The 15,134-nt window shown below is 37.3% G+C and overlaps 1 protein-coding gene across 4 annotated transcripts in view; it reads left to right on the forward strand.

The window, feature by feature from the left end:
- Positions 1 to 15,134, forward strand: part of LOC109107397 (VPS10 domain-containing receptor SorCS2-like) — a 163,892-nt gene that overhangs the window by 127,310 nt on the left and 21,448 nt on the right. For all 4 annotated transcript variants that reach the window (XM_042760496.1, XM_042760498.1, XM_042760497.1 and 1 more), the window contains exons 4-8: positions 6,389 to 6,553; positions 7,376 to 7,449; positions 9,646 to 9,710; positions 10,903 to 11,021; positions 12,279 to 12,368. In XM_042760496.1, the coding sequence (XP_042616430.1) occupies positions 6,389 to 6,553; positions 7,376 to 7,449; positions 9,646 to 9,710; positions 10,903 to 11,021; positions 12,279 to 12,368 (513 nt within the window). The remainder of the gene's footprint in view (positions 1 to 6,388; positions 6,554 to 7,375; positions 7,450 to 9,645; positions 9,711 to 10,902; positions 11,022 to 12,278; positions 12,369 to 15,134) is intronic.

Here is a 15,134-nt window from a genome sequence, read left to right on the forward strand (position 1 = left end):
GAGATTAAGCTTTCCCTGTGGAGAATCTGTGCCATTTTGACCCAAACAGACTGTTTGGAATTGGTGACTACATATGGAGAAATTTTCACATTGGGTCCTTTCTACTGTTGTTTGATTGACATGGGTCCATTAGGTCATAGAGATTATGTGATTGCTCATCACTGCTTTTTATAACAGAGTTTTAAAGTTGCAGGTTTACATGAAATCCATGTTTGCAGAACTCTGATCTGTAGATTTTTGTGTATTTATTTTGATAATTTGATTATGCTTTAAATTACCAATAACAGTGTAGTATGGAGCACTGCACATGACGTGAAAAAAAAGATATTGTGTTCATTAATTTGTTTCCTTATTAATTTGTTTACTTGTATCTATTTTTTCTTCCACATGTCATGTGCAGGGCTCTGTAGTGTAGCACTCTTTCAACTCTATATAACACATTTTACCGTGTATTTAATCAATATTTGACAAACACATTTTAACAGATTTCCCAATCAAATTAGAACAGAAATAGTGAGTAAAAAAGACTGCAGATTCTGCCTATATAAATGTTATAGATGAAACAGTTTTTTTTGAGTCTTGTGTGTTTATGAGAAATGGGGGAATCACTGCGTCATCCAGTTTAATGTAGGTTCTGGCTTTGTCTGTGCTTATTATTGTAGCAGAACTGATTGATTCCAGTATTGACTCTGAAAGGCATATATCATTGGCATTAATTAATCTACATACATAATTCAGCAATTTCCAAATGCCCCAATTCAATCTAATCTCTCTAGCTTTTAGGGAAGGGGTCTAAATGAGTTCCTTTCAAGGACTGTCACAGTTTAGATGAGCTTAGATTATTTCAAGTTTGTCTCCAGTCCAGGGACACATCTATATCCTTAGTTATATACGTTTATTACTGTTGTGGAATCATACAACTAAACATGACTTTATTTAGCATATTTTATTAGTAAACAAATAAGTAAATGGGATTGGGCCTAATCAGATTGTTTCCCATCACAGTAAACCAAGGCTTCAATATATGAGATTGAAGGCTACAGTATATCAATATTTATTGATCATCTTATCGGCAAACTGTTCCCACATCTAAAATATGAATTATTTTGATATAACACTTTAGAATTAGATGTTTTTTTCAAGAAGTGCTTTCCAAGAACTACCTTTCTTTTAGATTTTGGTCCCTTAAAACGTCTGTATAATTTGACTGTAGAAAGAGTGGATATTAAAGGGGACCTAACACACAATTTCGCCCAATCTCATATTAATCTTGAGTAACTATAGAGTAGTACTGCATCCTTCATATCTTCAAGTCTTTAGTTTTATCATATTTATAAAAGAAATATACAGCTTTATGATTCTCTCCGAAAACAAGCTCCTGGAGGCGAGCTGGAGTGACAATGCTTTCACACCGCCGACGGTGAGAGCGTCAATGTTGCTGGAAGTCATTAATTTTCAATTTGAGCCGGTGGCGAGCAGCAGCGCGGCACGTCTTGGACGATGACGGCATCAAGGAGAGTTGAAGTCAGGTCAACTTAATGGTAATGAGCTATGACACGATTGGGCGGCAACCAATCGGAATGCAGAAGTCCTTGAGAGGATTCCAGAGAACACAGTCCTGTAAACTTTGGTTCGGACCACATTAGTTCCCAAGCATTTTCAAGCTAGAACGCTTGGTTTTCAGCAAGAATGCAATTCATTTGATCAAAACAACACCAATTTGACCAATTGCATTAGACTGTTAGACCCTTATACACAATATTAAGGTTTTATATGAATAAAACAATCTCAGTGTAATGTTTTTTTTCCAATCACCACCCGTGACTATGACAAGCGACAGGACATTGATGATCACATGGTTTTAATTTATGCAGTGTCACTCTACATTAGGGTGACCATACGTCCTCTTTTTCCCGGACATGTCCTCTTTTTGGACCTTGAAAAATGCCATCTCTCCTCTCAACCCGTGATCAGTCAAATCTGACTCCTGCAGCTCGTGTTGGATGCAGTGTTGTCAAGTTTTTTTTAGATGGAATTGGACTACTTTTAAACTGTTGCCATGGCTTGATTTACCCCCGTGAGTTAAAGTTTTGAAATGCTGCATAAATTACATTTGACTGAAATGCTTGTATTGAAGCATTTTGCATTCTACCTATGATAAAACTGTGCTAGATGTTAAGTTTTGTGGAGGACGGCCACTGGTAGGAAGCTTTATATGTGTTTATGATAAATATGCTTAACAGTGACTGTAAAATATGTATGTTAGTTATTTATATGATATTTTTTGTGTTTTGATCCTAATATTGCGCTACTTTGGGCCCTTTCAGCATTAATTTAACCACCAACCAACCACACCCCAGCCCCCCGCACGCACTCACTGTTCCTCTTTTTGGAAAAAATAAAAAATGGTCACCCTATTCTCCATAGGTCTACCCACTGTAAAAACAAAAAAAAATTATAGGGATGACCGATACATCGATATGGACCAGTGCACTGATCAAGTATAATTGCACTGTGTAAAAAATTATATAGATTTTTATGATGCACCATGTTAGCCACATCTGCATGCAGTGTCTTAAGGAAAAAAACGCTTGAAGAGACTACTAGAAGAGTTGTTTGACTGTTATAAAAAGTTATTGAGACTTTCTCGACTATTATCATTGCTTATCTTGTTGCATCTCATTGAATCTCACTGTAGCATGTTATGTTTTGAGGTTTCAGGAAATATTGTATCTCTAGTTAAGAGAATAGATGTCAGATTATATCATGATGAAAAGTCTAATTTACAGTCAAGATCATGGAACATTAAATATCTTCTGATTGGCTGAGATTGTATCATGTCACACAGTAGTCTGTCTTTCAGGGTGAACAAAGCACTTGTTGCTGGAAACGTGTTGTATCTTTCCTGGACAGGACATGGTGTAAGAAAATTGATCACTTGATCACATGATCACCCCTACAATCCCACATATTAACATCGCTTTAACTGTATTACTTGGCCACAACATGTTTTTAAGGATGTTTTTTGCAATTTTTCTGCCAACAGTCAAGGTGCACATCATTACGCCTTCCTTAGGTCATGATCATAGAGCCGAGACCCTGCAGTGCAGGAAACTGTATAATTTCTGCCAAGAACTGCACCTACAGAGCAAAACAAAATACAAAAAAAAAACATTACCTAGTAGCCCCAAGCAAAAAGCTGTGATCATGCACACAGTGAGCATTTTTATCCATTTTTTCCTTTTGTCTTCAGTGTTTTCATGGGTCCTCGTCCCTGGTGTAGGTGTTTGATGTGTGGGCTGTTCTTTAGTCTAAGTTGAGCCATTATGGCAGGCAGGAGGGACTTAATAACAGTGCTTTCCCCCCAAGCATGCTCCTGACAAATTACCTGTGTGAGACCTGGATTTAGAGAAGGGTCAGTGGAAAGATCATGCTCTCACACACACACAAGCACAGACAAACACACACTTCCTTTGTCTCACTTGAAAAGGGAGTCTCTTCACTGGCCTCTTTACCTTCACACTATCACACAGACATAATACATGCTTAACGTCTATTCAAAGTGTTTGATGTGTGTGGGAGAATATTTCCATATTCCCACTTTGGAGAGAAATAGAGAGTGAGGTGGGACCTTTACTGTATATGTGTGATGTCACAAGCTTGCCTGTTGGCAGAGGGCCTTTCTTAAAGGGATAGTTCACCCAAATCTTTATTTACTCACACTTAGCTTAATCCGTATGCAAACAAATGTATTTTTCAATGACAGTTCATAGTGATCATAGTCAAATGCTATATTTCAGGACTTTCAAGTCATAAAATAGCTTTGTGTGAGGACAAAATTTAATTTTAAAGGAACAGTTCACCAAAAAATGGAAATTCCGTCATCACTTACTCACCCTCATGTTGTTCCAAAGCTCTTTGATGAGTTTCTTTCTTCAGTGAAAAATAGTTTGAGTAATGTCTGAGAATTTGAGAAGTGTTTTTATTTATTTTTTGTATTATTATTTTCATATTTTTATTTTTATGTCCATACAGTGGAAGTCAGTAGTCACCAAAACATTCAACTGTCTATGAATATATCTTCTTTTATGTTCTGCAGAAGAAAGAAAGTTAGGTCTGGAACAACATGAGGGCAAGTAAATGATGACAGAATTTTTAGGTGAACTATCCCTTTAAGTTAATATTCACTCCATTGAGATGTTCACTTAAAAACCACTGAGACTAGACTCATGCATTAGGCAGGTTTGTGAATGAATATTTTGTTGTTGTTGTTGTTTTTAAACCTCTTTTATGAACCGGATTTACTGGTTTAAAAGAACAATACACATTTCTGTTTAGAATGACTTGAGGAAGAGTAAATGATGCCAGACTTGTGAACTTGCCTTTAATCTGTGCCACTAATGACTCTTGACCCCACTGTCTGTTTGAGGACTCTCACTAAGAGAATCATCTCTTCTAGGAATCCTATTTCTCTTTCTCTCTCTGAGAGGTTCATCAGGTAGAGCTAGGCCAGAATGCAAACCCGAGCAGGTCTCTGTTGTTTCATGAGAAGCTTTCAGCATTCAAACAGCACTCCACAATTCTCCCTCGGCTTTGTGCAGTTGAGTATTGAAAATTTGCCATTGCCGCAGTCAGTTTTCTTCAAGTCTGTCTTTTGTTCCAGTGGCTGAGCTCAGGTGCACAGAACAGGCCTCTCTCACTCTCTCCCCCTCTTCATCTCTCTGTGCTTCTCATTTTCTCGCTCAGCACTGACTGGAAATCAAAACTGCCAATTTGCATATGAAATTGGGTGGAAAGCAAAATTAGTAGAGCTGCATTGAGTAAGAGCGGTTACACACACATGTACACTCAGACGTGTTTGTCCCTTTCGCTGGCTGCTCTGTTTACAAAGTTCCACTGCACCGAAAGACTCAGTGGAGTGTTTGAATTAGCAACTCATTCAGAGTTTTGTCGCATGATGAATATTACCGCTGTTCATTAGCATGAGTAATTAGGTCAATACAATCACGTGGACTCATTCATGAATGCTGTGTAAAGGTAAAGCATTTGAACAGGCCAATTTCAGAGGAATGTTGAGACAAGCAGGATGATTGTGTGTGTGTAAATCTGCATTGTCATTTCATCCAATCAGAAATTGACATACAAAGCTTGATTTTACTTAAATGACACTATGTCACTTGCCTATTGTGAAAGAGGATCTGGTTGGAGATCTTTAAGCTGATTATCTTATAACTTGATTACATGACCTACAGACATTTGCTAAAACCTCATTCAGTCAGACATCATCGCAGACATGTGATTACGCTCTTAAAGCGCCATCAGCCACCACATTCTGCCCCATGTTGTTTTACCAGCCTCTATAGCCTCTTCCAGCCCTGCCAGCTACCATACTCCTCTGGGACAGTCACAGGATGTCGCTTGATGGCTTTTATCCACAGACCACAAAGGGGGCTCTGTGCTAAACACTGCGAGTTACTACTTTAAGAGGGAAGTTTTACAGAGAGAAGATTCTTTCCTTTTTTCCCCTAGAGTCTTTGTTTTGGGATGGATAACTTGCTTTACAGAGATCCCTTTTAGAGTCTCTCTGTTTGTCAGTCCCTGTGAGGATCCCAGTTTGTTTTTCAGTTCTGGTAGCAGGTAGTGAACTTGCCTCCCGTTAGAGACGCTTCAGTACACAGTTGGTTGGACAACAGCACCACTTAAAGGTAGTTAAAGGAACTGCAGCTTACAAAAAAGGTAGATTTGTTTGGTGAATTCACAAAACTCTGGGACATTCAGAGGCATAGAAGTTATTCTGGATACTAGGCATTTTTTTAAAAAACAGATGTTGACATCTGTTTTGTCTTTATGTGTCCTCTTTATCTTTTATTTGTAGACTGTGTGTGTGTTGGGCAACAAAAAGTGAAAATATACATTAGTGTGCTTAAAGAAGTGGCTGAAGGCCCCATGTGGGTTAAATTGTGTGTGTGTGTGTGTGTGTGTGTGTGTGAGAGAGAGAGAGAGTATAATATAGTTCACAGCTTTACTGTACAGTAAATAGATTATTAAGATTAGAATTGGCCATATATAATAGAAAATCTAATAGATATAATAGAAATCTGAAACTATAGAAATAAATGGAAGTGACACTTAACCAAAACTGGTTTTGTAATACAATGAACGAATCATACTGCATAGCTAGATGACAAAAAATACACTATAATGTCTATATAAATATGTAAATGTAATATAAACATAAACTGCAATTATATATATATATATATTATGTTGTACATATAAAAAGTAAAATATTGCACATATTGGACTTTAATAAAATGTTCATGAAGCACTAACAAACATACATCTTGACTCTTGACATGCAGTCACTGAAGACATTGTGTTATTTTAGGTGATCTTGGTGAGCTCCAGCATCAATGAACGTGACCAGATGCTCTTCATCAGCACAGATGAGGGTTCATCCTTTCAACGGCAGCCTGTCTCCTTCACTGTAGATACACTCCTCTTCCATCCATCTGAGGAAGACAAACTTTTGGCTTACAGCAAGGAGGCGAAGGTCAGTGATGAAAGTGTTGGTCAACACAGATTAATGCAGTCGAGTAAATGACTATTAATGACACCAGTTGAAGTCAGTGTTTTTGGGCAGCTTCAAACAAGTTGCTCACAACACCATAATATGTCTTAATTCCAGCTGCATGTTTGTAGATTTTCTTGTCAGGCTTAACTGCCTGAATTAGTCTTTGTGGCCTTTTCAGTATTAATGATTTAGGTCTCGGCTGAATGCCTTGACCAACTGTTCTCAACACATTTCTCACCCAGCTTTGTTTATGGCTATACTTTTTGCTCTCCAGCATATTGGCATCCTCATTATTAGAGTTATGAGCAGCACTGTTTGGCCTTCAGGCCATGGTTGTCTCTCGCTAAAGAGCATGTTTACATTGTTAATGGCTGGGTGAGCAACGAGGCAAGATCTGTGTGTGCGTGCGTGATTGTTTATGTGCAGTTGATGAATTGCTAAAACCTCTAGACACTGCTTGCAACACGCTGCATTTATCATCTCTGAGATTAAATGGAAAAGACAATGAAAAGTGTGTATTTGTCTGTGTGTGCTGTTATGGTGCAGTTTGATGGGTATTTCCCATGCAAGTGGTGAATAATATATTCTCATTATAAGAATGATCAATTGGGGACAGATGCACACACACACACACACTATATACAGTATACAATGAATATACAATGAATTACTCATCTAATTCTCATGATCCTGAAAAGCATGTTTTAATCTAATCCAGTCTAAAAATCAATGTTATGACCATTGCTTCAAGCATCCAGTGACAGTAAATAGTGATTTATTTTGTCTTTCTTTATTTTTCAGCTGTATATCTCCACCGATCTGGGTCACAAATGGACTCAGCTACAGGAGCGTGTTACTAAAGACAGAGTTTTCTGGTGAATTTTTTTTTTAAGTCATTCTACACTACTTAAAGTAACCTCATGTTGTTTCAAACCTGTATGACTTTCTTCTGTGGAAAATCAAATCAGCTATTTAGCAGAATGTCTGAGCTGTTGTCTTCCATACAGTGGGGATGAGGGACTTTAAAGCTACACAAAAAACATTGTAAAGGTGGTGTTTAAGACTTCTGATGACATATGATGGGAAACAGACTAAGATATGAGCTGTTATTCGCTTAAAATGTTGCTTGATGACCATGGTCACCATTTAACTTTACTGGAAAAGAGCAGCTTTGACATTCTTGTGTTTTCCACAGAAGAAAGTAAGTCTTTCTGGGTGTCAGTGCTGGTTTGTTTTACTTTACATTGCCCTCTGAGACTTTCTTTTAAATCTTTTATCCTCTCCATTCCCTCTTTCTCTTCTTCCACCTTCTTAGTGGAATTCAACCCATTTTTTCATTTTCCATTCCTCCGCTCTCTGGTTGTGGTTCACTGCTACCACAGCTGGCATTGAAATCCTGTACAGAAGTGTTTTATTTCTCCACCCCAACCAGTCATTCTGTCCGACCCTCTCTTTCTCTTTTTTTTGATCTCTTTTTCCAGATCTTTTGCCTGTCTTCTGCTTGCGTGCCATCCTCACAGCACACTTTACCAGATTCACATACACAATATACAATTCTGTATAGTTTGTCTGTGGTTGATAGTGATCAAAGATGAAAAAGTCAGCTCCTGTCAGCATCTGCCATAATAAACCCCATCCAGCACATTTTATATGGCTGGAGGTTTTACAAAGACACTGTAAATCTGAAGCTGTTTTTACTCTATTCCCCAGCAGCAGGGGGTTTAATAAGGGTCAGACCCCTTACCTCTCTACTGTCTCCAAACCTCTTTAAAACATCTCAGAGAATTGCCTCAGAAGTCGCGACAGAATCAGTTCATAGTGAGGGTTGTGTCTCTCTTGTCCTCCCTGTCTGCTGCCTCGCTCATAAAACAACAGAAGAGGAGGTCTGGAGAGGAAAGATCATAAATCAGTGTGGCTTTAATGGACAGGGATGCTGTCTGGGAGGGTGGTCTGTACCTTGTGGTCAGGAGAGCAGTCTTGAGCTCATTGCAACTTATTATATGATGTTGAGACATGAAGGTCAAGTAATCTGCCATAAATCATTGTGAAGCAAGATTATGTAGCCATTATGCTGCTGTAAATATTTTTTATTTTTTTAACCATTATTTTCCAGCTGAAATGCTGAAAATTACACTGTCTGATATATACATTAACATAATTTTTTATTTTTTTTTCCTAAGCCAGTTAAGTGCAAACCTCTCCCAGCAGCCGATTTCATTGATCTTGTCAGTCAAAGTCCTGATTGGCCACACAATGCTGAAACAAAGACTAACCCCTCACCCTAACCATTGGCAGGACATCCTGACAGATAGCATTACTATTTTGTCACGATCGGGTTCATCAGTGTAATTTCTGAACTCTGAATGGAACGCATGAAGTCTGAACTTTTCGTGACAGGTGACCGAGTGATTGAGTTGACTAATGCAAATCAACACACACTTTCTTAAAAGGTTCTGTTAATTTCCTGCTTGTTAAAATACCTGCAAATAATGTAGGTTTTGTGCAGATTTACTGAGCTAGAACTTCACTGAGCAGCTTAGTAACCTCCAAACAATTGTCTTTAACACAACTAAACAAAAGACAGTGAGCTGTCTGCATTCCTTGAAACCAAGGACTTTGTATTTGTCTGTGTGGTTGAAAAGATTCTGCTAAGGGGATGTTTTAAAGGGATGGTTAAACCAAAAATGACATCAATTCTGTCATAATTTACTCATTTACTATTATTTCACTTTTTTATTCTACGGAAAACAAAAGGTGGAATTCTGAAAACTGTCACTGGTTACTGTTTTGTGTGTGTTTACAAGCATTCAAGCTTCAATAAGGACACAAATGCACAAAAAAAGTATCATAAAAAAAAGTTATGCCCTATATTTGAGGTCTTTGTGTGAGAGGAAAGTCTTCAGAGTTTCCCCTTTTCTGTTAAATAATGTCATCGGAACAACATGAAGGTGAGCAAATGATGACAGAATTGTAATTTTGGAGTGAACTATCCCTTTGAGATGTCCTTCTGTGTGTGAGCCAATCTTGTTTGATCCTCTCTAACTACATTCTAAGTGTATGCTTTGTTTAAGGGCCGTGACCGGGGTGGATGTGGATCCTGATTTGGTTCATATGGAGATTCAAGACATCAGTGGTGGTAAGGGAGCTCATGTGTTTATAGAACAGCACATTTCAATTCAGTTTTACATTACCATGTCAAACTTCTGCAAACAAGGGCAGATGGGATGTTTAGGGTTTCAGTTTTGCCTCATTCAAACAAAATTCCTCCTGGCTGAGCTGTTTGTGAGACTTGTGTGTTTGTGTGTGTGAAAGAGACTAGACGTGCAGATGCAAACTGTTGCACAGAGCTCCATCACACTCAAGCCAGTGAAGGTTAAACGTCACCTGACAGTCACATTGCAACCTACGAACACATACACTCAACCCCTAAGGGAGGTGAGAGTTGTGTCTAACCAGTATAAGAAAATCCCACTGGACACATACATTAAGTCCTTCTTCTGATGAATGAACTTTCAGTTGTGTATCTGTTGGGTTTGTGTCACACTGACAGATGCAGACCTCAAGTGTTTTTTTCTTCAGCTCAGTGGCTCCTTCAGCCTCTCATTGGATGTGTTGTGTGTGTGTGTGTGTGTGTGTGCGCACATCTGACCTTGTGTGACAGAAGACAGAAGCAAACTGTTCAGCCATTCTAATTGCTTTTTAATGAATTTCTCTGCTGTAATGCTTTGATTAACCATTCGTCCTCTTCAGTGAAGTAGTATGCCCATTTGTTTGCCTAAAATTAATAACAAAATATAAAACCACAGAGAATGAGAGGAAACAACATTATGAGAATAGCAATTAAGTTCCCCACTTTGATATGTAACCTTTGGCCATGATTTTTGGAGTATGCAGTCTCATCTAATTTTTTCATAATTTTCCAATTGGTTGTCATTTTTTTATCTATGTTTATATGTGTGTGTGTGTGTGTGTGTGTGTGTTTTGTAGAGGTTGCTGAGCCAGCTATTGTGTGAGATTCTAAACAGAAAGGCCACGTCGACAGGGCACCTCAACACTGTTTTCCCATAATTAATTTCCTGCCATTCTAAAGCAAAATAGTGTGCCCAGTGAGAATCAACTTCAGCTAATATTGTTAAGAGCTCCATGTTTTTTTTGTTTTTTTTTTTGCAGATATTTCTCACTCCATTCACCTTTGGAATAGCTTCTAAACACTCACTTACAAAAGCTTTATGATCAGAGAGAATTAAAAAGAACTTTTGAAAGTCAAATTGTAATCTTTACTCTTCCTCTAACCCTCTTTACGTGTGTGTTTTTCTGTCTTTCACCAGGTTACCTTTATGTAACATGTCTCATACAAAATTGCTCTGATAAAATGGTGACAGCACAGTTCTTGGGGAAGATTGACCACAATTCCCTCTCAGTGCAAGATGAACACATATTTGTGAAGGTAAAATGATGTTAAATGTCTTTACATATGATGAATGTACACATTTATTTGGAAAGATCCATTCACACATCAGAGAGTACAGTAGATTATCCCCTTATATATTATAATATTATATATCATATACACACTACCACAATATACACTAACATCAAAAATTCAAGGTCGGAATGTCTCTTATGCTCATCAAAGCTGCATTTATTATCAGAAACAGAGTAAAATAGTAATATTGTGAAATATTATTACAATATTATTACAATTTTAATATATTGTAAAATACTCCTGTCCAGTCTTCAGTGCCACATGCTTCATTCTAATATGCTGATTTGCTGCTTAAGAAACTTTTCTTATTATCATCAATTTTAAAAATGTTGAAAATGCGTAGTATTTTTGTGGCAGTATATTTTTTAGGATTAAATTCATTAACATTATAAACTGCTTTACTGTTACTTCAGTTAAAAGCAATGCTTAACTGGCACTTTCAGCCAGGCCGAATAAACACTGGTCAGGGTCTTGTATTAGCTTAGAAGGGATTATTTTGTCATATTGGTCATCTGAATGCACATAATGCCATTTATTACATGACTGCTTGCCAGATAAATAACTGAGTTTTTATTAACTAGAGGCAGCTATGTAGTAAAAATCTGTTGCCAGGGACAACAGCCAGTTACACAGTTTTCCAGTCGTTATTCAAAAATTACTGTATGTCACGATTGACCGATCCGAATCAAGTATTATAGAATGCCATACAGTAAATACATAAATACATATAGCAGAGCAAGGACCATGCACCTGCAGTACTCTGGGTGTTTAACCAACATAAAAAGCAACCAACATTTTTTTTCTTTTTTTTTCTGATCTTTTATAATTAGCCAATAACTCAAGGACATTTGCTCGTTCTGTATTAATTTCTCTCACTCCCCCCTCACCTGCTCAGTTGTTTTTTGAAGGGATTGCAGCTGTTGAAAAGGAATTCAGATATGCCCTTGAGAAACAGGACTACAATGTGTGAAATGTTTGTGTTCGGTCAAAGAGTCATGCTGTTGCACACTGGACACAATTTATGTGAACCATAGAGACCAACAGACAGAGCTTTTGATTCAGTGCTAGTAGAGACTGAATCTGTTGGGATAATAATATAAAATCGACATTGTAAATTGAGATCGAAGAGGATGAATAGGAAAGTGAGAGTGAATTGTCTCAAAATTGGGATAGTGAAATAAAAACATACCGTCTTTCTTTCTTTTCTTTTTTTTTTAGGTAACTACAGGAAATCGAACCAAGTATTATGTGTCATACCGAAGAAATGAATTTGTTCAGATGAGATTCCCTAAATATGCCCTCCCAAAGGTACGGTCCTCAGAAATGTGGCTGGTAAATGACCAATATTTACTCTGAAATCACTTTTGTGTGCAATTTTGGGTTGTATTCCTTGTGCTAATTATTCAGCATAAATGTAATGCAAAGTGATATTTAATATCATAAATGGGTTTCCATATTGTTTGTTTAAAATATAGTTGTAACTTTCTGCTGTTTAGTCTCATTCAATCACATCACTGTAAATTAAGCAATATCACAAATATCAAGATTGCTGTTTTAGAATTCAAATCAACAACATATGGAAAGTGTGATATTGCTTTTATATAGCAGTTCAATAAACAAGTTAATATTAAGTTAATATTGGATAAAACTAAGAGGTTAATATTTAGTCATTTTTAAATTACCTTTTTAGATTAATGCCAGTATATTATTGCTGCTGCTGCAAAAAAAAAAAGTTAAAAGGTAAAAGCAGAATAACGTAGCAGTGATGTTATGTTCCTGAATAAATCAGCGTTTTTGAACAAATTGGTTGAGTAAATGATTCAATGACTGAATCATGAAGTTTAATTGCTAAATGAATCAGTGAGTCTGAACAAGTTGGTGAAATAAATGATTCAATGACTCACTTGTTTCAAAGACAGTCACTTGTTGCCACCTACTGGTGCCACCTATTTGATGTAATAGTCACTGAAAAATACCCACCACTAATGCACAGACTGTCAGCCTGTCCAAAACTTGCAAACACAGACAAATGGAGTGAAACAAACAGTGAAACTGGAGCATAAATATGAAATATCCTAAGATTCATTTTGGTGCTTTTTACTAACATCTACTGTAGCAGCATCATATACGTGTTTAGTTTTGTGTCTGAAGTTACTGCTGTTTTTGTCATGAACTATGTACTGAATGTGAATTACTGTTTGAAGGTGGTTATTGTTCTTTTATCAACTTTAGCTATTGTGGATTTCACTTTAAAGCCGGAGACTAACTATGACGTATTGCAGCAATTTATATGAACTGAAGAGCACAGTTGGTGTCTTTTGAAACACTACACCATTACAACTCAGATGTGGGTTTAACCTACTGAGGAGCCGTGATGTATGGCAGTAATATGTCGGCGAAAGAAGACAGCTGGCTAAGGGTAACAGCTGATGACTGACCAGGCTGTCTGTGGCTCTAACCCAAGGGAGTGCTTCAGTAAAATGCTGGCTGACTGTAATTGAATAACATTGATTGGAGTGGAGACCAGAGGGGCCTGCTTCATGTATATTTCACCTCAAAGAAAGAGAGGAAGGGAAAGGAGAGAGGCTGTAGGGCAGCTGCTGTCAATGGCATTTGTAACTTTGCCAACCACTGATTCACTGTGACAGAGTGAAAGAGAGAGAGAAAAGTGTAAGAGTACTACTAAAAAAGTTGCCCTAGATTACCAGGCATTTGTCTTAGTGGCAAAGGATAAAAGCTTTGATTTAATTACTGTAGAAGTTGAACTTGCTATACGTTTATTAGTTCAGTGCATATGCAAGGGTTTTTGTGACTTTTGTGGTGTCATTTTGTGGGTTAAAGCAATATTGTTTTTTTCCCCTCTCTAGACCCGCCTTGATCTGCTCTTTTAGTCGCTTGTCGCTTGACTGAGCAGATAGGTTAAATTTTAGACACCCGGTTCAAGAACCCAGAAGAGAGCAGGAGTGTGTGAGAGAGATGGGGTTGGCTGATGTTGTGCCCATATTTTCCACAGTGAATAATTGAAAACCTTTTGAAAAATGCAAAGCCCAATTCCAGTGTGCAGTCTCAGATCTCTCCTGAAGTTCAGTTCTTTATGTTATGGATTAATGATGGTCCTTGTCTCCGGTGGGACAATTTGTTTGTTGTAACATACCTAGGGCACTAAATAGCTAAGCTCCACTTCTTCCTTTCTTTTGTCCCCTTTCATCCTTAATTTTTCTGATTTTAAAAATCATCTCAAATAATTTTTGTTTGTTTGTTTGCTTATTTTTTTCAAAATTTTGCATGAAGTAAAGCTTGCTATATATGAAGAGCTAAAGATGAAGGAAATGAATAGCTATTATGCTGCTTTTTATAAAGGGGGGGGGGGGTAGTTCACCCAAAAATGAACATTGTATCATCATTTACTCACCCTTATAGTTCAAAACCTGCATGACTTGATACATGTGGAACACAGAAGGATTGTGTGTTTTTCAGAACAGAAAAAAAAAAGTTGATTGAATGATGCCAGAATTTTCAATTTTGGGTTGTCTGTCCCTTTAAAGAAGATGTTTGCCATTTAGTGTTTCAGCATGGAATTGAGCCCATCTAAAATGAAAAAATAACATTGGTGTGTCAAATTTCAAGAGGCACATTTCAATCAACTTGATCTCCAATCATTAAGTGCACGTGAGAAACGACGCCATTCTGGAAAATGTAACTTTGTGATGCATCTCTAATTTTGCAAGCCTGCTTTAAATGTTTCATCTTAGATAAATGTTGGTATTGCAGTCAAATTGCATTCGCCCATGAACCACACAAAATCACAGGATCCAGTGCTCTTTTACATAAAGAAACAATATTATTGATTTTGGCCAATTAAGACCTGTTTCTCTGCTTCAAGAATGGAACCGCATGACCAGAATTCAAATGCACCACTACTGAAGCACAATTAAACCACCAGACACAGAAAAAAAGCAAACATTCTGCTGGAATGTTAATATCCCATTTCATTTCATTTCTTTTCTTTTTTTCTTTACAGATTTCCTGTCTTTCCATCCATCCTTTACTAGTTACCTATCCCATCCTTCTATC

Source organism: Cyprinus carpio, chromosome A7 (genome assembly GCF_018340385.1).
Source record: "Cyprinus carpio isolate SPL01 chromosome A7, ASM1834038v1, whole genome shotgun sequence".
NCBI lineage: Eukaryota > Metazoa > Chordata > Actinopteri > Cypriniformes > Cyprinidae > Cyprinus > Cyprinus carpio.